Raw genomic sequence first — 26,161 nt, forward strand, 5'->3', positions numbered from 1 at the left:
TTGGATTGAAGAGACCTCATTGCTCTTTTTCTTGTCTCTGAACAAAATGCTTCTGCTTACTAATAAAAAAAGATTAAATCTGCTCTTTTGTCATAAGATCAATGTGGAAAATAATTGGGACTGTCTTGCACAAGTACCATGTGGTACTAAGTTTTTATTGTAAAGCAAAATGCAAGAGTGATTTTCTTGGAAGCTGAAAATATGTCTTTATAATACACATCCGGCAGTAGGAATTTCCAACTTTACTAAAGCACTGTCTTGCAATTATTAAAGAATGTGGCCTTGGCTTTCTTTCATAAAACTTGCATGTTTTTTAGTATTTGTAACTTAAAATATTTTTCAGCCTTAGCAGAAGGAGGACTGTCTCTTCCAAACCTCGCTGAGAGCTTAACCAGTACTTTACAAGATGCCAATGAAATGGTAAGGAAATGTTTCACAAGGAAACAGAGTTAGTGTGGTATTTTGCCTTGAGCATCTTGATAAATTGGATGGTTTTTAAGCAATTTCACCTATAAACCTTTTAAATTTATGCTTTAAAACTGTACACTTACAAAGAATGTTAGAATTTCAGAGCTCCAAAGAAAAAAAAAAAAATTATACAAACTAATTTATGTTTTAAAAAGTTGAATGATTTATATACTTCCATAGGTGAGAGATAGCTAATACGTATTTTCATTTCTTTATTGTTTTTAGTTTTAAGACATCTTACACAGAGTAGAACATTGTTATGCTCTGAGCTGTTTCAGCTTTGAGCCATCTTTTAATTGCTTGTGTGCTTAAATTATTAAAGTAGCTTAGCTGAGGCTGAAGTTAGTTAAAGCCACTTAAAACTTCAGTATGGTTTCTTATCTGACGTCTGCTTTAGTCCATTGTCCTGGAAGCCTCCCAAGTCAAGGTATTCTCCATTCCTTTTCTCTTCTAAAACTTGTCTTTTCCTCAAATGCCTGGACTTTCCCTCTCTGACTTTGTATAATGCCTTTTGGTAGGACATAGCTGTCATATAAATGATGAGTATCAGGTAGAGTAATACTATGCATAAACCAAACTGTTTTCTTTATGAAAGAATAAAAAAATTGATAGTGAAATTGTAATAGTATTGGTTGGAAGGGGACTCCAGAGGGATTTCTAAAAACTTCCTGGACTGCCTCCACAATGCTGTATGGCTCTTCTCGAAGATGTCCAGATAGTTGAAATCTGCCATGAGGATGAAGACCTGCAATCATCAGACCCCCGTTAATGTTCTGTAGAAAGCCTCCTCTTGCTTTGTTTGTCAGGTGTCCTGAAGCAGACCCTGCCCACAACATCCCTAGTGTTCCTTTCCCCTCTGATCCTGACTCAGACCATCAGTAGGCACATGGAGGTCTGTGAATTCAAGGAATTATTTGACCTGGGACTGAAAGCTGGCTGAGATACTGGGCTGAAAGGGTTGTGGTCAGTGACACAAAGTCCAACTGGAGACCACTCACTAGTGGTATATGCCAGGGGTCAATACTAGTGGCAGTGCTGTTTAACATGTTCAGTAATGACTTAGATGATGGGACAGACTGCATCATCAGCAAGTTTGCAGATGTTAGAAAACTAGTCGATACACCAGAGGGTTGTGCCACCATTCAGAAGGACCTCACTGGGCTAGAGAAATGGGCTGACAGGAATCTCATTAAGTTCAACAAGAAGAAATGCCATGTCCTGCACCCAAGGAGGAGCAACTGCATGCACCAGTACATGCGGCGGGCTGACTGGCCGGAAGGCAGCTTTGCTGAAAAGAACCTGGGGATCCTGGTGGACAAGTTGAACGTGGGCCAGCAGTGTGCCCTTGTGGCAAAGGTGGCCATGATCATCCTTTGCTGCATTGGGAAAAGCAATGCCAGCAGGTCAAGGGAGGTGGTCCTTCCTCTTTACTCAGTACTGGTGAGAAAGCATTTGGAGTATTGTGTCCAGTTATGGGCTCTCCAGTACAAGAAAAATAAGGATTTACTGGAGTGAGTCCAGCAAAGGACTACAAAAATGATTAAGGGATTGGTGCAGCTGTCATACTGAGAGATCTTGGATCGTTTAGCCTGGAGACGAGAAAGCTCAGGGGGGATCTTACCAATGTATATAAATACCTGGTGGAAAGAAGGAAGACAGAGCCAGACTCTTCTGCCAGACCCAGTGAGACAGGAGGCAGTGGTCACAGATTGAAATTCAGGAAATTCCTTTTAAACATAAGAAATGTTTTTACTGTGGGGGTGGCTAAACACTGGAAGAGGTGCTGCCTTGAGCAGTTGGGTTGGACTAGACAATCTTCAGAGGTCCCTTCCAACCTCAAAAACGCAAAGTGTAAATGTCCTAGAGTAGGAGTCCACTTTTCTTTTCCCTGCCTATGCTTCCTAAACATTTCTACCCATACATGGCCATACTTTGCCTGTGCATAGTTTCCCATCTAATATCCATTAATTCATTCATGTCATAGTTGTAAGACTGTGGCCTGAACTTGCAGATCTTTCTGTCTGTTGTCCAGACTTTGCCATGTGAGTACATAGGCACCTGAGGAGAATGACTTCTCTCCTGATCAAGATTGTAAAAGTTCCTTTTGTGGGCTTCTGTTTAGAAGCCTCCTCTGTCTGCCACACTTCCTCTCTTAAACTCTGTTATCAGGTGAACCTAAATTAAAGTTCCCTTCATCAGGTTAGAAAGCCTGCTTGCTAAGGTGTTCTTCCCTCTCTGTCAGCTGGATTGTAACTCCTTTCAATAGTCCTCCATCCTCAAATCCTCCATTTCTGGTTGAGGAAGCTAAATCCTTGCTGGTGAGAGCAGCTCTGCAGCCAGATCATTCCTAGCAACCAGTATGTGTGAGGATTTAACTGATTCCCTGAATTTTGGAGGCCTAAATGACCTTGTTCTTCTCTAAGTATTGCAGTCTTATGTATCAAATAAAGACTGTGCATGTCTGTGGGTAGAAGGAGAAAGCAGTGTGTCATCAGTTTGCTTATTTTTAAATGCCTAGATTTTCATGACATAAGTTCGAAGTGTGGAAACTGTAACAACTTACTATAAAAGAAAAAATCTTAATTGTCAACTAAAGTAAGAATGATTCAAGTTCCTAAGAAAAACAGGTTTATATCATGTATTATGTGGATTTTGTTTCTTTGTTTTAGGATTATGATCCTCCCAGTGAAGGGCAAGTGGTGAGAAGACTGGATAAAGGCTATCACAGAGATCCTGTCCTGACTCTTTTAGCCAAATTAAATCAAGCACCTGTTGCTGCACAAGAAGAAATGTACCATTTGGAGGTAACTTACAGTCCTTTTCCTTCCAATACAGTAGTTTTGAAGTGATACTTTAATACTCCAAAGTAGATAAAATATTTCAAACTTACCCTTCCTGTTTGCTATAGAACAGGTTCATATACTTCATTCCCTGCTGGAAGTGATCCCACTTCTGTTGGCTATGTTCTCGTGTAAAATTTTTAAAAACACTGAAGGTTAAGTGTTGTTATAAACACATTAACTGTACATAGTATTACATGTACCTAGTTTTCAAGGTGTGTATGTGACTGTTCCAGTGTACCAGATTTGTCCCGTTATTTTGAATACCAGGGAAGTTTTCTGTCACTTCAGCAATATAGGTGGTATGTTTAACAGTACAAGTTCACTGCACCTAACAGCCATATGAGTGTTTTAGGGAGGTATGAAGAATAACTCAGCGAATGTTTACATGCACTTTTGCACATGCTCTTGATACTGATCTTGGAACAAAACCTCAAAATATTCATATTCAGTTGGCAGAAAAAACAGACTAACAGAAAAATGTAACTATCTTCATCGCAAAGGACAAAAGTAATTTTTTGTCACACTTCTAAGTATTTTCTATGTGGAAAGTAGTAGTTTGGACTGGATATCTGTTCTAACTGACATAGCTGGAGGAATGTTTAAAGGAAGTGAACTTTGAATACTGCAATGTGGTTCGTGAACACCTTTATTTACGGTGGATCGTGAAGATCTTGCTTTTTGTGATTTTATTGATGCATATGCAGTTTCTTCCTTCTGACTTGGTCAGTTTAGTCTAAATAATTACTAACTTCACTCACCTCCTTAGCTGTTCCTTTGTCTGTCTTTATTTTGCTTAATGAGTTCTGGTGCATGGACTTAGTGAAAAGCTTTCTACAGTGTCAGCTCTGAGTCTGACTGTAATTGTAGTGACGTTTTCTCATCAGCATTGCCAATTACAAATGCATCTCTAATTTGCTTTTTCCCTTTCCCATAGTTATGGACCTCTCAGTCTGTCCATACAAGACACTAATAAACTCCCCCCCCCCCCCCCCCCCCCCCCCCCCGATTCTGGCAAGGTGTGTGCAAGCATACCTTCTCATTTATAAGAGAAAGATTACTGTCCTAGATGTTAAGGCTCCTTAGGTATCCTTAGTATTGCCTTAGAATGATTCTGTGCACGTATGTGTATGTGTATTCAACCTGTTTTTTCTCTGCAGCTTTGAAAGTCAGAATCCAGAGAACCGTCCCTATTTTAAGTGCCATCCAAACCTACTTAAAAATTGAACTTTTGATCTGACATGCTATACAACAGAGAGTCAATAGCTTTTAGATGCTTCCAATGTTACAAGGTCAGGCAGTCAACAATGGCCATATGTGTAACATTAAAGACTTCATGTGCTAAAAATATAACTTAGGTTCTGATCATTTGGGATACCACTAACAAAATAAGTGATGTTGTTTGGCTGTAAGTGATTCTATTCTGTCCAGTACTGATAAATGTAGATCTTACATTCAAACCCAGTTAGATGATATCTCCTTAGTTTCAGTTTTCTTTATTCAATGCTAATAGTATAGACTTAAGTTTATATATGCTTTAAGGGTTAATGTAATTAGATAACAATGCCTGGTTTTGGAAGAAATACAGTGATTTTTTTTTTTATACCTGCTGTTCTGATGTTGCTCTTCTATGTAGGATTCTGATGATAGTGTTGGGGAGCTCAGTGAAGGTCAAAGACCAAGGCTGACCAGAGCAGCAGAGAGAATCCTAATGGGACATTCAGTTTATATGGACCATCCAACTACTCAGACTTCTGAGAAAAGACTACACCAGGGTTTCCGTTCTCCATCACCAGGGCAGCTTGCCCAAATTGGAGGTACATTTAGACTGTTATTTCTTCTCTGTGATATTTATCTGGATTCTGAGGATTTTTCTATAACCAGTATCTGAAATAATTTCAGAGAATATATTCAAAATCCAAAATTAAAAATTTACAGGCAATTGCTGCAATGAAATTATTAGCATTCCTATTCTGAGGACTGGATTTATTTCAAGCCTTGTCTTCACTCTTCTTTGTAATATTCTACAATTTGAACAAAAATCATGGCAAGTACCCACTTGACTATACAAAAGTTGGCTTGTAAAGTAGGTATTTTATTCTTCTAAGTCAAATTCAGCTCTCAAAAACACTTAATTTGACCATTTTTTAAGTTGGTTTCCATAGGACAGGTATTAACACTGGCAGTTCAAGCTACTTCTCTCTGTCCCCTTACACCGCATTCCTCCTCATTGTTTTTATTACTCCATCAAGGTGATACTGCAGTGTCTCATAATTGGTAATATATTTTAGCTTCATATATTCTTATAACAATATGGAAATTCTTCTTTTCCCATGTGGGTAGCTGAGGCACACACATAATGGCTTGTACAAAGTAGTGCAGGGATAAGTTGCTGTGGTAAAGCAGGGAAATAAAGTTATTTCTTTTTGGTTGAAACTAATCCTGTAACCAATGGCCCATCCTTCCTCTCCCTTATTTTTTATCCCAGTTTCTCTATTGTTATCTGAAAATGTACTTCTATACCTACTTAATTAAACTGCTGCAAGCATGTAGAAACTCATCATTTTGTTGACTGTGGTTTTAAATATGATTACACTAAACTGAAATAATAATTAAGCTGTTACAACACCAATGTAGTTGCACTGATTCATCAAAAGTTGTGAAACTAAAGTGATCAAACAGCTGGTTTTCTGTCCTTTTAATTTTCACATTTATGAGTTTGACAAGAGAAGCATATCTCACATTATCAACCCTTGACTAGTAGGAAGTGGACTGAAATTGAATCTGTTCAACGTGCGGCAAAAATAATCTCAGAGAAGTAAGAGTATTTGCTTACTTCTGAACTGATTTACATTTGAACTGGTTACACAGAGAGTAAGCTTTTTAAGCTAGCTGTTACCTAACGTTTTGGACCAGCTACACCACCGTCAGCCTTGAAAATACATTCTGGTACATTATATATTATCAAACTTTTACTTGAAAGTAGGTTGTTGAATGTTGTTTGGAGATTGGTTACATTAGACTTCCTGGCACAAGACACTTCTCCAAGTCACTTGTTTAACACTGTGTTGTTAGAAGACAGTCACCATTAAGAACTATGCGTTGTAGGAATAAATTAGTGATCTAGATCAATCTGCGGTAAGTGTCTAAGTGCTCAGGGCCATATAGAGAGTTAGAAGATGCACATTAATGGGAGAACCTGTCTACTAGGGATATTTTCTTCTTATCCAGACTGTCCATAGCTGTATCTGGCATAACATGTTTGTATCTCCTCTATATCTACTTTTTATATTTATTTAATTTAATTTAGGATGCCCTTTGTGTGTCCTGTAAATATCTTGAACACTTTTCAAAACCAGCTACTGCATGTGATGATAATCTAGAAGCAGTGTGTTTCTCTACTATTTTTTTATGCTCATCTCTCTAAATCTTAGAGTATTGTTTCTGTTGTATTTTTTTGAGAGGAGGCAAGTACCCTGGACTAACTACCATAGGGAAATGCCCTGTGCCTTTACATAATCTGTAATAATCCCAGACTGAGTTCTGTTGCATTCTGATGATTTTTAATCTAGCTTCCCTCCCTCCCCACCTCTGAACACATGGCACAGTATTCATTGACATTGCTAAGGAAACAACACTGTATAAAAACTACCATGTGCTTTCAAGACAAGAGTGTTGTCATATCAGGGAGGAACAGAAAATCTTGTTCCCAAGTCCTTTTGATAGTGAAGTCAACACTGAATAGGAAACAATCTGTTCTTGGGGGCTGGGGGAAGGAATGATCTGCGATTGTTTCCACTTTTCTTCCAAATCTTTTTTTATCTGTCCACTCGTATGTGAGATTGCATGTCCTTCAGTCTATTGCGTGTCAGGACTAAGAGCTAGTTCCTGATAGCCATGACAGTTACAATGCAGGTCCATCATTTTATTTGATAATTATTTTTAGGAGTAAAATTAAGTAATTGTTACACCAATGGGTGTAAAAGTTCACATATTTCAGGGTGTGTATCTCTGTACATATAACCTTGCAGTGAATACTCAGTTTCTCTGTCAGAATGAGTCACTCACAGATATATCCGTAAGAATTCTGGGGATTGTGTGTCTATGGGTGTCTTCAGTTTTGTGACCAGTTTTTATTGGTATTATGGAAACATGATGTCTGTCTGTAAGATGGAGCACGTGTTACTTATGTATGTATATAACAGCATCTTGATGATCAGTCTTTCATTTATAAGTCCTTGTTTTCAGTGCTTAAAGTCATGGATATAAAAACCAACATGCAAATGAAATGTGGCACATGTAGTCTTAAAGTGAACAATAATTACAGTTAATTAAGCAATGATTATAGTTAATTAGGCTTAAAATTCATGCTTTGGCTCTGTATGATAGCAGTAGGCTAAAGTTAGTTCATGAGCTGTCAGTACATTTTTCATAAAGATGCTTTACACACTTGCAGGCTGCAAAAGCATGATAAATGCTGGATTATATAGCAAATTATGATTTTAAACAAAGACTATAAGCAGTTTTCTTTTCATTCACACAACAGTGAAACATTTTCATGAAGAAGCCTTTCCAATCTTTTTCCAATATGTGTGATAAAGCTCATTGAGCATATAATGGTATGATGAACTATACAGCTCTGAAGCTCTCATAAATGCCTGCCATGTTAGAAATCTACAGATGATAAACTGATTTATTTTTTTAATTTCCACAGACATGTATATCTTGCTTCTTTTTTCCCCACAAGAACAATTTCAGGGATGTACAATGAGCCATGTAAGGAGGAAATAATTCTCTTTTAACATTGCGTGTCCCATTGTTGAATCTTGAAAGGCTCCACATCCTGCCACATGAGTTGACCAGGAGATTATTGCTCCAGCTCATCAAGATATTTTTTCTCTTTATTTTTCTCTCTCAGCAGAAATTCTTGGAGATGCAGATACAAGTCATGGTCCAATGCTTATGGCTGAACTGGAATCGCAACCAGTTTCAAATCCTATTCTGCAAGCAGCCCAACCAAGCTGCAGAGTGACATCTCTCCCAGAGGATCTGTCCCAGGTAAACTCAAAGGATCTTTTCCGTGACTAGTCAGAAAGTGCAAACTCAAACCTAGGAAAACAAATTTTCCTGTTTCACTGGGATGACTGACATCACAGAACTGGTGCATTTAAAGTGACACATTCAGCTGTGAAACTGAAGTCAAAAGTACATGTGTAATAAAAATAATTGTGTTTACAGTGACAGAACCCTTACAATATGCTTTCTGTTAGGCTCAGACCTTCTTTTTTGCTTTTTCTGCACTTCCTCACAGCTTCACTGGTCTCACAGGATCTAATACTATACATACTCAGTTCTGATGGGGCATTCCAGTGTTTTAGGGGCACAGTGCTTCAAATACAGAAGAATAACAGGATGGATATATGGGAGAGGAAGCAACTATAGAAGTTCAGCCTCATGAATTGTAACCCACTGATTCAGCATTTCAGGAGCTTCATTTGTCCTAGTAGGGGCAGGTTTGGAAAGGTGGTAATGATGATGTACCTCACACTAGTTGAAGGTAGAGGAAGATCCTATGGATCTTTGTTTGCAACCTATAGAGTTAACCTGTTGCTACTTTATTAGTGTGTACTGTTACCTAGGATCATGGTTTACTCACTAACTATAGATAAATTCGAATAATGAGTGGCAAAAGCTAAAAATGTGGTGGCAGACTGCTCTTTAATATGTTAAGCTTCACAGTGTGTTTGAAAGTAATAATATACTTACCATGGTTGCTATGTTCATGGATGCATTCTGTCCTTCCCTGATGTTCTATATTAAAAATAACCTAAAGTCTCTTATATTGACCTGTCTTTGGTTTTATGTTTTTGAGCCTTGATGTGTATCGTGCCATTGGTGTCTGAGCAGTTCTTAAATATGTCATCTGAAGTGATGTGTTGCATCTTCAAAGAGGATTTTAAATGTTATACCTCTTTCACTTTGAGATCACTGGAACATATTATTACTTGGAATGATTGTTCACAGACAAGACTGGATTCTGTTGAACGGCTGTGTCTGTTGGGGTGAAGCTCATACCTTTGTTATCGTTTCACTAGCCAAAAGTAAAAGGGATAGAGAGGGTAAAATGTGTTTCCTTCTTTTAGCACCATTAGCTGTGATAACACAGTGATACCTGCATCTCATGCTCTGGAGAATTAGCTGATGGAGTTAGGACTGATTTTTTGTTTGCCTGGGTACAGGCAAATGATAATGTACCATGTGTAAGATTACTCATGTAAATAGTCTTACCTATGCAAGAAATGTAAGGTGATCTGACACAGTGTCTTTCATAGAAAATATACAGATAGTTATATATTATCTTATCTTTAGAAACTTTTTCTTGCATCTGAACCCTTAGTGTGGGGGTTTTTTTTGCCTGCTGGCATGTAAAACTCATCCTCCCTCCAAACCAAACAAACAAATGCCCGAACTTTGTGTGTGTGGTTTTGTTTGTTTTGGTTTTTTCCCCCAAACAAAATAGTCTCTTCCTGTACATGGGTGTTCCTGATGTAAGACTCTAAATCACACTTTCTCACTAGCTAACTTTTTAGCTTTTCTATGACGTGACCATACCTATAAGCAATAACCACAGTGAACGTCTGTCCTGGATGTGGTAAAGCTATGCTCCATAAGATCCTCTACTAGATCTGTACATCTTTCTCTGAAAAAAAAAATCCTTGTACCAGATGATTTGAAAGCTTGTTTTGACAGTATCTATCTACCATGTAACAACTATGAACCTTTCCCCTAGTTTCAGTTAGGGATGGCATCTGTATTCAGATCTATGGCTGGATCTGTTTTGTCACCTGCCTGTAGAGAACAGATTTTTTTCTGGTAACATCAGCTAAGAGAGCAAGAGATACTCAGGCTTTCAGAATGATTCATTCTATGCAATGTTTAAGGTGACAATCACTTTAAACTTCTTAAAAGATTTCTTGCCAAGTTAGTCACTGACTCTCACATCAGTTGTTTCACATCTTGTTTTTCATCTCTAGGCAGTGTTTGCCTTCATTGAAATGAAACTGTATCAGCTACATACAAAGCCAGAAGACGAATCTGTTTAGGAGCAAAGCTAGGCTTTTCATGGTGTTTGCTGAGAGACCTGAGAAAAGACACTGTATTTCAGATGGTGTTCAGCTGGGCCTTGAGTTTGGTAGAGCTTTGTTCTGATTTAACTGGATACGATCCTCCTTGATGTTAGGGTTTGTTATGGCAAAGCTTGGGTGGTTTCTGTAATCTGTCTGAACACGATCCTCGTTTCAGGGAGCTGTGGGCAGTGATGTGGAGCTGCCATATAGGTACTACTTGTTTGCTCCCTGGCACTGGTGTGTAGATCAGATCTTGACCAACAGAAATAGCATTGTTATTTCATGGAGGGCAGGAGCAAATGCCTTTTAGTCATGAGGAGTGAAGTCTGTCTGATCGCTCACTCCAAAACAAATGGCTTAAGTCATACAGGAATTTTCTTATCTACCCAAATTCCTTGGCTGCTTCTCCATTTCTGGCATTGGATTTTTTTGAGATTTATATATGCTTTTAACCACTGTTAGACAGAATGCCGGACTAAATGCATCTTCAGTTTGACCCCTTCTGTCCATTCTTGTGCAACAATACGAATTGACTGTTACTTGTGGCCACTTTGCCCCTGTGCTCTTAGCTCTAAGAACCAAGAGAATGGCTAGGAGGATGCTGGGCTCTTCCTGTTCTAGATAAATCATTTTGATTATGGAAGGAACATGAACATTGAAGTCATATTTGTGTGGCTAAACATTTCAAAGATGGTAAATCTAAATCGTTTCCAGTCTCAAGTGCATTGTTAAAATCTTAGAAAATCAGTTAGTTGCAAAATATTTTCATAATGTTGTTATAGGAGTATGAATGTTTTCATACAATCAACATTTTTCAAGTGGGATTGCCACTTTGGTATTCTCATTAGCTTTCATTTTTAGTATTTCAAAAGACGTGTTTTTGTAATCTTCAGGAATGCATAATTGTAGGTTATGAATCTATATGTTATCTCTCAACTTCTGTTTTCACCTCAGTTCAGTTTAAACTGGTTTTTGGTTTGTCGTATTAAAAGTCCAAAACAAAACAAAAAACGCTGCAAATGGACTCATGAGTATACTGTTATGCTGCTTACATTTAATGTTCTGTAGGATTGGTGGCCTTTGATCACATTTCCCTGAGACCTTCCTCCTTTCAGAAAATCATCTCAACTCTTTCTTATCTTGTCAGCTTTAAACGATGAAGAGAGTTGGTCAACATCGTGGTGTGTAGAGGTGCCCAAGTTAGTGCCAATCCTAAGTGGTCTATCCATGCACATAGTGCCTTGTGGAGATGCTAGCTTGATCTCAGGTGTTTGTATATTAATTTTTGTCAGCCTGTGTTCATCACTGTGCTGGTGAGGTTGTGTTGGTGCTTGTTAGAGATGACATGCTATTTACTAGTATAGCCCCCTCTGTGCTTTGTCTACTGGGGAGTGTAAACAAGTCCATGCAGCCATTGAGGAAAAGACAGTGACTGAATGGCTTATCTTTTTGTTCCTCCTGATTTTTGCAACAGTGGCTTAAATGAACGTTAATTACATAAGAAGCAATATCATTACTGTTGAGATTCCTATTATTGGAGGAGACAGTTGTTAGCCAAAAGAAACAGGAAGCCCTGACTGCGTAGTTGGCACCATGCTTATTGTTTGCCAGACATGAAAATTTTCTTCTTTTCATCTGTATTTTTGGCTGTTTGTTTCACTTGTGGCCTCCACAGTACTGGAGGGTTTCTCTTACAGAATTGAAGCATACTTTCCTTTTCTTCCTTTTTAGCTTTTGAGGAGCAAAATACCACTGGTACTTTGTCATCAGGTCTTCAAGAGAATATCTGTGCCATTGCTTCTCAGGGCATATAATTCTCCCAGACATCATATAGCAATTCTGTCTGTAGGCTCCACATGCTGTGCAATATGCAAACATTTATGGTCTTTCTCATGTTCGTCCTTCTTTAAGAATCCTCATTAAAAAACTTATATTCATCTGTGGAATCAACAGAATAACTGATGAACTCAAATTTGTCTGTCATAGAGAATGCTTAAGTCTTCTAGAACTCCATGACTGTGTTTTTCACTTCTCATGTTTCCTGTCTACATGTAGTAGAATGTCCTTGGGCCATAATTCCTGTTCTAGTTAACACATAAGATAACAAGTGTACTTGACAAATACGATGTCTCCCTTTTTAACACGCAAAGCGTTTGTTGCTTCTAAGAAACTGTTTTCCTATAGGCATTGTTGCAGGCCTAGGTCCTGAAGAGCATTTCAGGAAGAGTGGAAAATGGTTATAAAAACATGGTCAAGGAAATAAATTTTATACTTGGCATGGGTTTTCCAATCTGTGTGTTGAAATTTTTATTTTTCTTTTCCCTTTCAACTTTCTCTTTTTACTCAGGAGAATAATACCTGGGAAGAAGTCCTGGGTATTGAAGAAAGCCAGAGAAATATTATGTTCTTTCCACCACATGCTTGAGTAGAAATTGAGGGTCTTCTGTGTCTTCAGGTCTAAAAGGCACTTTGCCATACCTACTGCTCCCTGGATGTTCATCTAGAGGAAATAGTATTGCAGTAGGCTAATTCAGATCTGAATTCTTTTGAAGTTGAAGGAGAACAAGTGCATATCCTTTAATGAATCTTTAAAAACCTCTTTGGATGTTTCTTGAAGCTCCATGTAATTTTAGTGTGCTTTTACATCAAAAGTCAGACTTGTAATGTGATTTTAATGTATGATATATAGCAGGAAAGCCGAGGAGCTGCACAAGTTGAGACTGTGAGACCCCGAGTTATTCATGTGAGAAGGAAGCCTGAAGAGATGCAACAAGAAGGTAAAGCAATGTCAATAAGCTAACAGTTATTTCAGTTAAGCACATCACTTGTACATCAGTATACAACAACATTTAAAATAAAGTTCTGATATTTTAAATTTTGGTTTTCACTGCTACCAAGTTCCCAAAATTTCCAAGCATTTATATATAGTGTGTATAAATCTGTGTACATAGTTATGATATTCTTGGGGTGCACTGAAAGGATTGGAAATGTATCTGTATGTAAGTCATCAGAATCCTTGCAGTTAAGTATTTATTTAAATTTTTATTTGCCAAGAGCATTACAATGTGCATATTATGTAGTCAACTGAATCTTAATTGCTGTATAGAATGCTGTTCAGCAAACAAAATATTCATAATGTGAGAGATGGCAGTGGGTCATACGCATGAGAAAATGCAGGGGTACTAGAGGAGAACTGAAGGATAATACAAAGTTAAGATCATGCAAATGTGAAAAAACCAAGAGATTTTTCAATGTTAAAATGGCCTGGTTTGGGTTGGACTTCAAGCTAGTGTGTAACAGTGATTTTCTTTTGTGGAGGACACTATGTATTATCTACGCATAACCATGCTATTTTTTGGACATTACTTAACAGTGTTAAAAGTGTTAAGTATGTTGCATGACAGGGAGAGAATATTTTTTATTTCTTGTAGTTTAAGTCAGTGTTGGAATGACATAAACTGTGCATATTACTGCCATATTTAATTGTTTTAGCAGATAATAAGTTTGTGGAGGTGGTGGAGTAAGATATGTAGCAGTTGTAATCTTACGTGCTAAGAACAGGAATCTAAAAACCTGCATGTCTACAATATATACAATTATAATTGCTCCACCCTAGTATAGACAAATTCTTCCTTGAAGCTCTTTTAAAAATAATTCTTTGAACTTTTTCCATTTAATTTTTTTTAAAACATCTAATCGAATTATAATTCTGATGGAATTATTTTGCTTCAAATATTTATAAGTGGTAAGAAAAGCCGTAGGCCAATGTTACTGGTCATGGGACTTGAAACCTAATTTCAAAACGATGGTTTACATATGAAGAAAGTTATGAATAATGCAAAACTTAGCTTCTATGGACAATTAGTGGAAAAGCTTATAGAACTGAAGTGGTGCACCTTAGTGCATGCGTGTGTTTTGTTGTAGGGACATTTATCAACATGTGTTTTTAAAGTGGGTAAATAAAGACTTAATTTATTAAAAAATGGGGGGTAACTCTTTTATTTAATATTAGTGGAAAATATTGCAATGGGTTCTAATAGGAAGAACTGTATTTTTCCTCTGGTGTTCAGAAAATCCAAATTGCCTGAGGAAAGTGAATTTCCAGTAAGCTGAGTATGACCTCTAAATTGCCAAAAAGGAAATTACGTGGCAGGTCTGCCTTGCAGGATTGACCCATTCCCAACTTTAAAAGCAGCTTTCCTTAATAAGGGTTATAGGAATCTTCCTTTTCTTCTTCTTCCCAACACTTGCTATTAAGCATCAGAGAGAAGGAGGAAAGGGGGGATAGTCTTCCTAACACTGTACTTCGTGATTTTATACCTCAACTTTGTCTCAAAGTGGTAACAAGAAAGCACTTCAGTCTGTATCATTGAGTAGGGTGTTAGTGAGGGATGGAAATGGAAAAATATTATTTTTATTGAATCTGATGTTTTCTGGAATGTTTATCTTAAAAAAAAAAAAAAAAAAAAAAAAAAAAAATTACCTATACTGTAATACAAGGTATTTGAGCACAGTCGAACTATGTTTGCATGTCAGATGAAAATGTTTGACCACGAGATGGCAGTAGTCAATTTTCTTTGAAAGGAACAAAAAAAAAAGGATGATTTATATACCAGGATAATTTAAATCTCATTCAAAGTATACATATTTAATGAGCCAATAAAAATCTAGAGGATTTGCAAATGGAAACAACTGTCTGTCAGTTTTAACCAGAAGGTCTTGTCTCTAAAAGCTTCACCACAGCGACCTTAATCAGGCAAAAAGTTGAGGGTAAAAATTAATAGGAATCATTTGAAAGAAAAATGAAAACTTGCAACATGATAAGTATACGTGGGTCTAAATAAATACAACATTTTAAAATTAAGCACATCTGTTACTGTAAGTTCAAAGCACCCTGTTTATAAAAACTTCATGTCAAACAGTTGCCTTTACTGAGATAGCAAGGGACAATGAGTGCTTGCCTGAAAATGGAGAAACATTTCAGAGGCAGGACCATTTAGGTATTTTTTCAGAGTTTAAAGGGTAAGTGATTATGCTGGTATTAGAGCTTCGAAAATCTAGAGCCCTGAAATGAAGTGTGAATTCAGGGTGTTGGGAGAAAAGGGAAATTGTTTTAGACTTAAGAGTTGGATGTAAATAAAGCTTTTTTTATTTAATTGATAAATACATGACAAGATTTGGTTCATCTTTTGTCTATGGTCATACATATATGTATGATAGAGCTTTCTTTTGTTGTTTAAAAAATTTTTGTGGTCTACAGTGAACATGTGTTTTTACTGAAAGAAAGTTGATTGATGTCTTCTAATGAAAGCTGAAGTTCAGTAGGACTGTTAGAATATCATGCCTGAAAGGGTAATGTCTCCTGAAAGTTACAAATGAAAATAAAGCCTGAATGTATTATTAATTGAAAAGTGTGCGTTCTCTAGACATAGTGGAGACAGTGGTTTGAAAACATATATTTGTAGTATATAATATACATGCATATATATTTTTGGCTTTATAATACCCTTTAATCTTTGTACCATTCTTTCATATATCTTCATAAATTTAATATGATAATAATTGTCATGGTTGTTGAATGCACATATTTCCAGAATACAACCATTTTCAGGCTTACATTAACATGATTCAGAATTTTCAAATGAAAATGAAGGAACAGGTGGCAATGCTTGACTGCAGAGCATTTTTAAACTTTAATATGGGTGGCTCAGAACCAAGAGGTAGATGTACCTTCACTTAATTATTTTTCTACAGCACAGACTCTCAAAATGTGAGCTAGAGAGCACAGCTTCATGATAGTAATTCCTTTTTATCTCCAGCTAGTGAATTATATTCAGCCAGCCATAAGTACATGGGAAAGTAATATTGGGACACTAAGCAATTGGCTTTGTTGCCACAGAGAGATTGCACAATTGCTTGTGGGAGGAGATGATCTGTGCAAGAAATGAGTAAGAGGGCAAGAAGCCCTTAAAACAATCTGTGTGAAAAATAAAGCTTCCAGAGTCTCCGTTCAGTATTGAAAATGGGCTACTTTTGTGCTAACATTGACATTATGCTGTATTGAAAATTGTAATACTGAAAATATGGGTATAACTAAATACTTCTTTGCCTCTTCTTTAGCCAGGAATTGCTCTGAGTTAGGTTTTGGGTTATTTTTTCTTAAAACTATTGTGGCATGAGGCAAATCTCTAACAGATGCTTCAAGGAAGGAAGAAGATTAGGATAAGGCTAAAGGTCTTTTTTTTTTTTTTTTCCTTGGAACTGGAACTGTTTTGGTCAAACTCTTAACTATTCTACTGAAAGTTTACTTTTTCCTTAATATCCTGCTGTTTCTTTTTTTGGACTGAATTTCACTAAAGGCTTTTGCTAAAGACTGTCCATACCACCCTGAAGATAGCAGCTCGTGAAGCAAAACAGAGCTATTCTTTCACACTGTAGAGAGTACCACCATAACCTGAGGCGTAGAAATGTTTGCCTACATTGCTCCTTGAATTTGACTAATTTCTGAGAGAATATCTTGGAAATTGAAGTAATGAAATCTCTTAGCTATAATTAATGGCATTTTTCAAGCAAATGTCCCGTTAGAGGTTTATGTAAGTTTTTCAGTGCTTCTTCAGAACTCATTTCTGGTCTATTTTGACTCTGGTTTTCCTATACAGTTACCTCTCCATGCTATCAGATGGCTCATTGACATAATTCAGTTAATATATTTTACATTTGGGCAAGTCAGGAAATGCAAAGCTGCGTTTCCCACAGAAACTCTGTCTTTTCTCTAAGTAGTCATTAGCTTTTAGGTGCTCCAAGTGGTTTAGAACACCAATTCTCAAAGAGTTTTCGTTAGCTTTTTCTGCACGTGTCCATAGCAGTTACATGATAGCCCATGCATTAGAAAACATGCATCTGAGTAATAAGTATGCTTTTTGCATAATATTCCCACATAAGATCCTCAGTGGCCACACTTCAGAGTTTCTAGTTTGAATTACTGTAAGTGAATATTTAGCTGTGTTACAGTATGTTTGGAACAGGAGTTTTGAATTTCTTGGCTTTTGTAAGTATTATTTATCTGTTGAGAATTACCATTTATATCTATGGTTGCTTCTTTTCCCACCGAGTTACTTCAGTTATTTTTCAGACAAAATGTTAAAACAGAAGTTTGATTTTTCATAGCTTAAGGCAAAGTCTTGTGTAGAATTGTTACTGTAGACAACGACGTCCTTCTGCTATGGGTGTGTTCTGCTGCTTCAAGTTAGGGCCCTGGGAAACCAAGCACCAGGAACTGGTGTGGGTTTCATGGGACTGTGCACATCTTTGCACCCATTCCCAAAAGATCTCTTCCTGGGAAATGATCCTCCGGTCTCCTGGACCTGTCATTTCTTCCCCTCACTTATTTGTGCAAAAGGCATGAACAACAAGAGCTACTAGCAGGTGAAGCACAAATCTCCCTATGTTTTTTAGAGTCCTAGAATGTAATTTGATTTTTTGAGGCACCTAAATTAATTGAAAACAAAGTAATCAGAGAAATGAACCCCCCCCAAACCCCAGTTTATACTTAAAGAAAACTGTACCAAGCAGGCTCATATTGCCTTCCAGTCTGAGGGTTTCCTACTGACTGGCACGCACGGGTAGAAGTCATTCTCCTCTGGAGTCCAGTTCCACACCATGTATCACCTGGCCCTTTTCTTACAGATGTACGTGCAGTAGGTTTTTGTTCACTTAGCAATTTTCTTCAACTTTTAAGAGGCTGAGAGTTAGTTCTCCTCTTACTGCATGTCTCCTTAAATGGCACAGAGGGATACAGCACTCTCCCACTGCTGCAGTATTGTCAAGACATTTCTCTGACCTTGTGCTGAGGCTTTTGCTGTGGGAGGTATGTGCGAAGGCAGAAAACTTCCACTTTTAGTCTTCCCTTGGTGCCTATACAGATGATGCTTTACACCCATCGTGAAATTTGCACAGCTTTGTATATCTTCAAGTTTCCCTTGTACGGTCCGCATGAGAATCAACTTTGGCGCCGTGCTGGATGTCTGTATGGTTAATCTTTGTAGGGAAGGTATTTTTCACTTCTCATACAGTAAAAAGAATAAAGCAGGAAATCTTCCAGTGTGGGCTTAAGGAATATTGCCAGTCAGAAGTTCTAAGTTCGTGAGGTGAAGCTGGCATCTATAGCCCCATTGCTTGAGCAGGTAAAAGCAGTTCACAGTTGCTTCTTTCTCCCTTTTGATCAGATCTTTGTGTTTAAAGTTATTGTGCTGAGGTTCAGGATGTATTCCTGTATGAAGTACCTCCTCTTGTCTGTACACAGCAGCAGGGATTTTCACTGAAATTCCAGCACCAGTTGGGTTTTTTTATGTGCACAGGGAAAGAAAAACTTATTCAAACTGACATGATCACTACTTACAGGATTACTTCCTATGGAGACTGTCAAACACTTGGATTTTTACTTGTCTTTTTTCAGATTTACTGGGGCTCAAGGTAAATATCCAGAAATCTCATCTGATTCCCTCTTCAAGCCTAGATTTTAAAGGATTGCAGGTGATCTAATCCAGTGACCTGTGGCATCCCTCAAAGTGTGTTTTATATATCATAAACTAAAGTTCAGGGCAATGACAAAATTAAGCCTGGTATTTCACTCACACATGGGGGTTTTAATGTGCAAATAATGAGGGACCAGTCCCTTTTTCATACTTGTGAGCTGAAAAGCCATGGTACTGCTGTATAAAGCATCCAATATACATTCTGGAGTCTGTACGTCCTTTTGGCCTCAAAATAGCATGTGTTACCCAGTATGGCTGTCTGCTGAGCATCAGCTGTCTCTATCATATTGCACAGACACCAGAGGGTACTGAGGATCTTCTGTTCTTAAGTGTATCTTAATAATGTAAAGGATTTTACTTCCAAATTTATTAGAATTTCTTTAAAAAAAATTCAATTCATAATTGCATTTGCTTTTCAAACACTTGTGACTACCTGCTAGAACCAAAGCAGTCCAGACTGCCAGACAGTTCTGCTAAGCTGCATGTAGCACCACTGCCTCATCCCTGCAATGCAAATTTCTCCATATTTTTCCTTTTTTTTCCTTTTTTTTGCCAGTTTGGGGTTTGGAGGGGGTGGTGTTGATGGTTGGTTGGTTTGGGGGTTGGTTGTTTTGGTTTCGTTTGGGTTTTTTTTGTAGTTGTGTCTCTAGTGGCCAGGCATATCCTAGGCAGAATTCTCACTAAGAGGAGAGTACCTCTTGCTGCTGCATATCCACGCTTAAAAGTTGGAATGTACTAGGTGAGAGCCCTAAATTGCTATTTCTACTTTGGCAATCTACCTTTGATCTTTTACCAGTTGCAGTTTCCAGTTGTATAAATCCACCTATTGTCAACCCGTCTGGGGGCCAAGCTAGAATGTGATGCTTTTTCTTTTGTGTGAGATTCTTGTGGGGTGGTGAATCAGCTGGAGCCGCTGTGCGTTGCAAGCGGGGTATGGTCTTGATAGCAAGTATTAAATACAGTCTTAGATCTCCTGGACGCTAACACACTCCACACCAGTCTATCCAAATTGTTGTGCCAAAGCAGTCTTTCTCACAGCCTGTGTAGGATTCATAAACACGCTAGGATCTGACTGAAGCAGCTTTGTATTGTGTATTATGATTTGTATGCACTTTTACAAACTTACAGTAATTGCTGTTGCCTTCATTGTAAAGAGCAAAAAATAAACACACACAATAAACCCCCTTAATGGGCACTGATCCCACTGGCACTGATCTTGAGTAACTCTGAATAAAAGCAGATGGTAGCAAGCTGACTAGGCTGACCTGCTTTCCCCTTTCATGCAAACATTGCTTATATAAATGGGGGACACACACAAAAAATTAATGGGCTTGGGCAAGCCACCTAAGGACAGAGACTCCCCATGTACTTAATGCTTACATCAGCCTGAGGGCTGTTTCCAGTTAGCTCTTCTCTGGAGGGAGAAGTTTCTCACAAATTAGTGGTTCCACAGCTCTGAGCCCATGGTTTAATAAAAAAGAACTGATGTGCATCTAGAAAGTAAGCGTGCTTAGTTGGTCTGTGGCCTGTGTCTTGTGGTAGGTCACGGAAAATGATCAGAATAGTCTCTCCTGAACCTGCTACTCATTTATATACATATAATTGAGTCTGAAGTCCCTTTACACAGTATCTTCTGTCATAATGTTGTAAAGAGGCGTTCGATTTTTATGATCTTGTACTGTTTTAATTCACATGCCTATTCGTTAGCAATGATGGCAAATGCATTTAAATTGAGATTCCTAGTTGTTCTAAACAATGCGCGTCAGTATGTCAATATAACAAGATGTGTTGTAAGAAATAGCATTGTCTTTTTCTTATTCAGCAGAGCATATGGTTGGAGTTACTACCTCCAGGAGTATGCTACAGCCTCTGCCAGAGATTACAGCCTGCAAAGGCAGATTCCTGAATAAGATATATTTACACGCCTCAGTCACTATCATTTTCAGCCTGGTACATCAATGCCAGCTAAGCTGGAGTCAGGAACCATTCCAGCTCTCTCAGGTAGATGTGCTGCTGACTCTGTGTTAGTTCACTTGGCAGATGCACTACAGGATCTTCGAGGATGACCATCCTTAGTTGGATTAACAGTCATTTAAGTAGGCCTCTTATCTCAGATTTCTTTTTTAGTGTGAAAGTTGCATTTCTTTTATAAAAGACATCAGTATCAGACCGGAAAGTCTTGATGCTTTTGGGTGCTGCCAACATATTGCATGGATACTGTATGGTGACAGGTGAAAACAAGGAGTATTACAAACATGTATTTCAACTTGGAGAAACATATATAGCACTGTGGTAGGAGAAATGTAGGCTTTCTGTCTTCAGTATGTGCTGAGTTTGTTTTATTTTTCTGGTTGGCAGGGAAGGCAGATGTTGCCCTTTATAATTCAGTGGCTTGTGCATGTCTGAGAGCAACGCAACAGAAGGAACAGCTTCTGCTTTCCCCACTGTGTTGATTTTGGGGATCCTTTGGCAGAGGCAGCTGGACTCCCTTCAGCTCTACCTGTTCTTAAAGAGCTCTCGATTCAGCTTTTTTAAAGCACAACATAAAAACTGGAAAGAGCCAGCTGTTTGTGTGGCGAGTGGCTGGGTAGAAGAGGAATTACTAGGACAAGAGTGTATGTGCAGAGTGGAGGTAGCTTAATGTGAGTGATGAATAACCCACAGATTGTGACTGTCTGCCCCCAAACCTCTTTTATAAAGGAGATGGGGGATTTACAAAAGCTGTCAATCTCAGACAGTAAACTTTTTTCTTTTTCTTTTTTAATGCATTGTAAATTTTTGCACTGCTATCAGGGGCGAGGCATAGCTATAAAGTTATTAATAAAGCCTAACTGGCCAGTAAAGGTGGATATTTAGCTGATTGGTGTCCACAGTCAAATTGTAATGTTATTTTTTTAAATTTTACTGGTTATTATATTGTGAAAGGGCTTGACTTACAGGCAGTTTTCATGCTCATGAACAGTGTCATTACTAGGTACTTTATTTGGTTATTTTTCTAGATACTTTAGGAGTAAACAGACCTTCTACTTCATGCACTGAAGAGGGGCCAGGTTTTTCCAGCACCACCTTCTCAATACAGTGATACAAAGACTGCCTATAATTAAATATAAATATGTTTCCAGTGCCCGTGTAATTCATTTCTTAAGACTAGGAGCCCAGGAAACTTTCAAATAAGGCAACAGCATGGAGTAAATGTTATCTAGGATGTCTTCCAAATGAAGAATACTATTTAAATAATGGTAATGCTACTCTGATAACATGCTGATTTTGAGAAACGCTGTCTGCCAATGTAGCTTTCTTCTTAAAAATAGGGTAAGGAATGCTGAGTGAGGATTAAAGTTGTCATGCGTGACCTGTTGCTCACTGCTGAGGTTGCATATGGGACTGCACTTTGTCATAGTGCAAATGTGTAAATGTAAAACTTGGTTAAAACACTTTTCATCTTCCATAAAACTAATTTTGAAAGTAAAATACAACAAATCTTCGTCTCTGAAATACCGCTTATAAATGTGCTTTTGGCGACAGCATTTGCAAGGAACAGTAGTAAATGATGGAGATGGGTTAAATTTTGTCTGTGGACTACTGTGTTCTGGTTTTCATCATGAATGCTGTCATCTGGGAAAAAAAAAAACCCTACACCTAGAAAAACTTAATTTAGATTTAGAACCTTTGTATCTGTGTTGTCATTCTTCTCTAATCTGAAACTTATGTTTTGCTTTTAAAGAAGGAAGAACTGTTTTTAAGCACAGTTCTAAACAACCTGGGTGAAAGTTGTTGAGTGTGGCACAAAATACGTAGCAGTTTTGTAAAATGCATATTTTTTTTCTCCCCAATGCTTTGGCCGCAGGGAGGTAACTATTTCTTTTTGTGTATGGCATGACTTTGACTTTCTATTAACTCTTTCTGTTTTTTAATGTCAGATAGGCATGTAGTTTTAATACAAAATAACAAATCATCAACCATATGCGAACAATGAAAATGTGTATCTCGCATTTTCTGGGTCTGGTAGAATTACATTTATGTTTTGGCTCAAAATTATGCAATCAAAGCAGGTTAGACTTAATATGGGATGATCTGCTGACCTCCATCCTAACTCAGGTTGGTACAGTAAAGTAATAATTTCAGGGTTGCATGTCGTGGCCTTGTTTTATACACTGTACATACTGCAAGAGTTAGGCAGAGCTGTGTGTGTTTAAAGACAGTATAACAGCTGCAATTTCTGTCCTTCTCAGGCCATTGTATCGTCAGTAGAAGTAAAAAGCATGGAATTTGCTGGCAGTTGCTTAATTTCTGGGGTTTTTTTAGTTTGTTTTTATAATCCTAAAACCATAATTACAGATCTTGAGAAAATTGTTTTATTTACTTAGCAGCTGCCATTGTGCCCTGTTATGTAAATCAAAATTATAAATGGGAAATATTTACTAGTTTGAGTTACAGTGTAAATACACGATTAACTTCTTAAAAGAGCATGTTGCTTATTTCAGTAATTGGACCCGCTCCTAGAGACAGGCAAGCAGGGAGATTACACAGGGAATGCTTGTTTCTGAAGATGAAGCTTCCTTCCTGATTTAAAAAAAAAAGAAGGAGAAAAGTAAGGGGGGAGCAGTTTCCTTCTGGAGTCCTCACTTTAACTAATGGAGGCCGGGCAGTCGTGCTTCCCCCTGCTCCAGCTGGCCTTTACATGCCGTCCTTTGTGGAGGCGTTCTCTGACAAACGACGTCCAAAACCATTTTCACAAGAGCAACTGGGGTTTGCCTGTCCAGGCAGCCCTGGGATTTAAAGAGGTTTTTGCTGCTCTCTCATCTGCTTTTAAATGGAAGGCTGCGACAGCCAGTATCTCTGAGGTTAAGGCTTGATAAAGGCTGCTCTGTTCCTGAGATTCGTAATCTTCTAGAAACGGCCTAATGAAGAGACTCAACCCCAAATTTCAGCTGTATGTAAAAAATGTGTTCTGACCTCGATATATATATGATGTGAAAAATGAATAATAGCAGCACTGCAAGCAAAAACTTCTCTGCTACGATGTGACAACCCACCCCTTCATTGGAGGTTTCAAGAATTTGGCTGCGCTTTTGGAAATAAGCCTCATGATTCTGCCGGAGAGATGTTTTCGCTCAGACAGAGCGCAGCACACAACGGCTTTGTTGGAGTGTTGGCTCTGTGCTTATGGTAGGAAACTGAAGTAAAACCTTACTTTTCTACCTACAATATGTGGTGGTGGTTTTGAATGCAGCCAAGGCTGCAATTTTTTTGAAGTAAAACCATGCTAACAGGCTTAAGAACCACAGCAGCTAAAAGCTAGAGCCACTTAAGATGACAATTAGGGTCTGACTCTATACTTCATTAATTCAGTAGTTTTTTTTACTTTCCTTAAGGACAAACTCCCTTGCTCTGTCTGTCCAGCGTGGGCTGTTAAATGAGAACCATACATTCAGTTCTTTAACCCAGCTGCTTTTTGCAAGTCTGCGTGGAAAGTGACGCACTTATAAAGAAGAGTAGACTTCATGTGTACACATCATAGGTCCAAGTGATGTGTTTAGATGTTTACATCATGCAACACCACTAGCTCGGAAATATGTGAACTAGTCCTCAAGCAATCTCCAGGGGCAGTGAAGCTCAGGGGACGTGTGGTGGTGTGTTAAAACTGACAGGTCCTGGGATGATGGAATTTCATAAGGCATCCAGGACATCTGTATGTCACTGCATTTTGTAGACATACTTGCTTGGGTATCCGAGTATGTGACTGTCTTCCAGAGCGTGCCATCCAACCGTTCACACTTGTGTAGAGCACTGCAGTGCAGAGCCTGCCAGAGGGAATATTTTGAAGTATATGAAAAGAAAGTTCAGATGTTTTTAGTCTGAGAGTGAAATTGCAGAAAGCCCTTAGAGGTCTGACTTATTGTGCAATCTCTGTAAGTAATTTGTAATCAAAATACCTTTGCACATGTCACTTTCATATTTCCTGTAATAAAACAGCAAGAGCAATTAAGATTCTGGACCATAATCTTCTACAAGCTTCTAAAAATGAATGGGTTGGGGATTTTTTGAATTATGGCTGAAATAGCCAATTTTTAAATTTTTGATTGCTTCAAAAAAAGTTTGGTAATAGCTATTTTAATAGATTTTTAACTGTAGCCTGGCAAACAAAACTGTTAGGTGGTAACATAATTGCTCTGAAGTTTACTTCTGAAAAAATTTAAGTAAGAAACCAGAAGAACTCTTCACAAAACTGGAAGACATCTGTACTCTGGTAACCCAGCATGTGACCTGCTGGGCTTTATGCATTTCAAATCAAGAAGAATCAGTAAATATACTGCCATATGCATGCAAATGTGTCTAATAACACGCTGTGTACTGTGTACCTACAATGTTGCTCTGACACGGTTCAGAAAGTTGTCTGTGGTCTTGGCATTCTTCAGGAAACATTAGATTAATATAGCTGCCTTTGTCATATAATTTTTTTCTTGTTTAAGTAGGTGTGTGAAGGCTGGTGCTACATAAATGAATTATACGGAAGACTTTGGAGGAAGAGGGGGCTTGTAAACGAGACTGAAATTAATGAATATAAGAATTAGAAATCAAAACTTTATGTTTAGTCTGAGGAGAAACAATTCCTTAAACCGTAACCACATGGCTGTTTCTTGTTTGCATCAACTCTGGTTGACTGTTATTGTCTTCTGTTAATTCTCTGGGGCAGTGGCCTGACTTTGTTGAATGAGCCAATTGTTTTCCTTTGTGTTGCCCATCAAGTAAGTCCCCATCTGGTTTGTATCAGACTGTTTTCACAGCCAACAACTGCTGCCTTTTCTATATCCTGACACTTAAGGGCCCCATGCTATCAAAGCATTGCTGTGATAGCCTGTCTGGCTGGGCCCATACAGCTGTGCCTTGCAGCTTGAAACTATTACCCAAGTAATGGTAACTTAGAACTTGAACTGGCTCTTATTCCCATTGGTGTCGTGTGTACAGTGAACAGAATACATTTTTGTTGAACTCCGTGTTCAACAAAAAATTCTTTAAAGCTCTCATTTGAGTTTATGTGATTGGTTAGTTTTTATTTTCCAGCAGCTTCCTGTATCTAGAGGCAGTTTTGTGTTCTTCTAAAACATTAATGAGTACAAGACAAGCAATATTTATTTAAGGCGCTGTTGTTATTGCTTACTTTTATGGTACATTAAAGCTCAATAAGTGA

The 26,161-nt window shown here is 38.0% G+C and overlaps 1 protein-coding gene across 12 annotated transcripts in view; it reads left to right on the forward strand.

The window, feature by feature from the left end:
• Positions 1–26,161, forward strand: part of KIAA0586 (KIAA0586 ortholog) — a 74,804-nt gene that overhangs the window by 37,216 nt on the left and 11,427 nt on the right. For 9 of the 12 annotated variants that reach the window (XM_030001813.2, XM_030001766.2, XM_030001831.2 and 6 more), the window contains 5 exons: positions 344–420; positions 3,138–3,272; positions 4,945–5,125; positions 8,227–8,366; positions 13,125–13,212. In XM_030001813.2, the coding sequence (XP_029857673.1) occupies positions 344–420; positions 3,138–3,272; positions 4,945–5,125; positions 8,227–8,366; positions 13,125–13,212 (621 nt within the window). The remainder of the gene's footprint in view (positions 1–343; positions 421–3,137; positions 3,273–4,944; positions 5,126–8,226; positions 8,367–13,124; positions 13,213–26,161) is intronic. The other 3 variants (XM_030001776.2, XM_030001840.2, XM_030001793.2) reach the window with 2 other exon arrangements.

Source organism: Aquila chrysaetos, chromosome 2, assembly GCF_900496995.4.
Source record: "Aquila chrysaetos chrysaetos chromosome 2, bAquChr1.4, whole genome shotgun sequence".
Lineage (NCBI taxonomy): Eukaryota > Metazoa > Chordata > Aves > Accipitriformes > Accipitridae > Aquila > Aquila chrysaetos.